The sequence below is a fragment of the Benincasa hispida genome, chromosome 4, assembly GCF_009727055.1.
Source record: "Benincasa hispida cultivar B227 chromosome 4, ASM972705v1, whole genome shotgun sequence".
NCBI classification, from domain to species: domain Eukaryota; kingdom Viridiplantae; phylum Streptophyta; class Magnoliopsida; order Cucurbitales; family Cucurbitaceae; genus Benincasa; species Benincasa hispida.
Window position 1 is genome coordinate 55,650,002 of NC_052352.1, and position 2,225 is coordinate 55,652,226.

Genomic DNA, 2,225 nt, shown 5'->3' on the forward strand with positions numbered 1-2,225 from the left:
TTAGTGTCTATTTAAGACCACATCCTACTTGTCAATTTACCTATAAATAGTGGCATTTGGTAGATCTTAAAATCATACACATAGGTGGGTTAATCCACTTCAAAATTCCATTTAAATTTCCATATTGCCCAATTTTTATAGTTTTGTTCTTTTATATTTTTATTTTATTATTATATCATATTATATTNATTTTTATTTTATTATTATATCATATTATATTATATTTATTTATTATATTTAAATATATATTATTATATTATATTTTTCCCATATCCGTTGTGATCCTCAATTTCACAACAATTTAAAAAATTTAGCTTTTCTTTTACTACTTTTACTTGATAAAATTATTGGTACTATGAAGTATAATTTACTCATTCATTTTTTTAATCTTTTATTAAATTTTAACTCTTTTAAATAAGCATCATACTAATTAAACTATGCGCATTTTAACAAAAGGTTTATCTTTAAATATATCAAATATAGTATATAAAAAAGATCTATATCCACACATATTTAAATTAGCTCAACCATAAACTCATTTAGATGGGCCGGATTGATCGATCTAAATTTGGTTCAAATAAGTTGGTTGCTCTAAAAAAAAAATGATCCATATCCAATTCAACGAATGTACCAATTAGGTCGAGTTGTGTCATTAAAACTTTGACTTTAAGAAGAGTCTGGATCAAGTTCACGGTTGGGCGACAAGCAGGTTGATATGGCTGAGTTTTAACTATTATATTTAATATAGTAAAATTTTAATTTAGTTCCAAGAGAGGATAACAAAAACTTTTGATCCACGTTATTAAAAAAACCACACATTTATTTATTCTTTATTTGTAAGCAACACTACGCCATACAATACAAGTATTATTTAAAGCATGCAATGCATTGCATTACACATATTTAGGGTTTATATTGAGTAACGAACACCCACTGCTGATTAGGGTTACCCGTAGGAGCAAAGAGAATAATTTTGCGAAGATTAGGATCACTCCCTTTCACATCCATCACCATATTATTGATGGGGTTTAAGATGGTGCCATCCTCCTTAGCCACCCACCGCTGTTGAGGCAACCCTTGACATTTAGCTAAACCAATAGCGTCATTTAAACCTTTGCCTGTGGAACTCAAGCAAAAGCTTGTGTTGTAGTTGGTTCGAATTGTACCGTCATTATAAACTGCCCAATATTGTTGTCTGTTGTTTTTGACGCAGCTATTCATCCAGACATGGACGTTGTCATTCTGCGCTTGTAAGCACATGTGACGAAGCCCTACAATGGCGACGACAATGGGCGATCCATCGTCCGCCGTTCCCCAGCTTTGTGTTGGGGCGGATGTGTTAGTTTCTATTGTGGTTATGGCGTGTGGTCCCGTTCCTTGACCCGTCAAGACGAGGCCGGACCATACGTGAACGAGGGTGCCATCGGGATATAATTTCCATGTCTTGTCCTGTGTATCAACCTTGTTGCAGTCATCAATCATGGTGTAGGATCCAGGTTCGTGGCCATTGGGAACTAAGCATTTTCCCATCGTTCGAATTGTTCCATCAACTTGAATTGTCCATAGCTGGTTGTTTTGAGGTCCACATGGCCATAGTTGAGTTGGAATATGGCTGTCGCTGTACCCTCCGATCACGTCGAGACATAGCCCGTCTCGGCCAACAAGATGTGTCGATCTACTGAGGACAATCGTGCGAGCTGCTGAGACATCGTGGTTCCCCGTGAATGAAGCAGCTAAAACTACAACAAGAAAAACTATTGTCATCTTCTTGATCTCCATCGTCTATCTTGTGATTGTGTGATCCATCCCTGAGCTTGCACTATGTTTTTATAGTAATAGCAATGGCCATGGTATTGTAAAACTATCAGCAGTGAATAACATATCCAACGTCTGCTGTGGACATAGTATTATTATTGCATATCGGCAACTTATATGCTAGAAATCATAGTGGAGGAATTAGTTTAAGACTCAAATAATAGACTTTTAGTGCATAAGTAATGATTAGTGCCTCAGTTCAAGAACCACATAAATCACTTGGATTTAGTGGAAAAGTTACTATTACTGAGTTTAGACAAATGGCCATAACTCATTTCTTAATTTAGTGGGAAGAAACTGTTGAGTTCGGACAAATAACACTCTTCTCTCGTGTAATTAAGAATAAGAAAATTCTTATAAATAGAAAAATTTAAAGTATTTATACTTCATAGCAAAAAATTTCAATAGTA

The 2,225-nt window shown here is 34.7% G+C and overlaps 1 protein-coding gene across 1 annotated transcript; it reads right to left on the bottom strand.

Annotated features, from left to right (window-relative positions):
- Positions 1–903: 903 nt before the first annotated feature.
- LOC120076254 (nigrin b-like) lies at positions 904–1,779 on the bottom strand. The gene has a single exon (XM_039030023.1). It carries the CDS (start codon positions 1,777–1,779, stop codon positions 904–906), a length of 876 nt encoding a protein of 291 aa, XP_038885951.1.
- Positions 1,780–2,225: the final 446 nt, after the last annotated feature.

Excerpts from the sequence above, each read along its gene's own strand:
- LOC120076254 (XM_039030023.1), bottom strand. The coding sequence starts at position 1,779 with ATGGAGATCAAGAAGATGACAATAGTTTTTCTTGTTGTAGTTTTAGCT.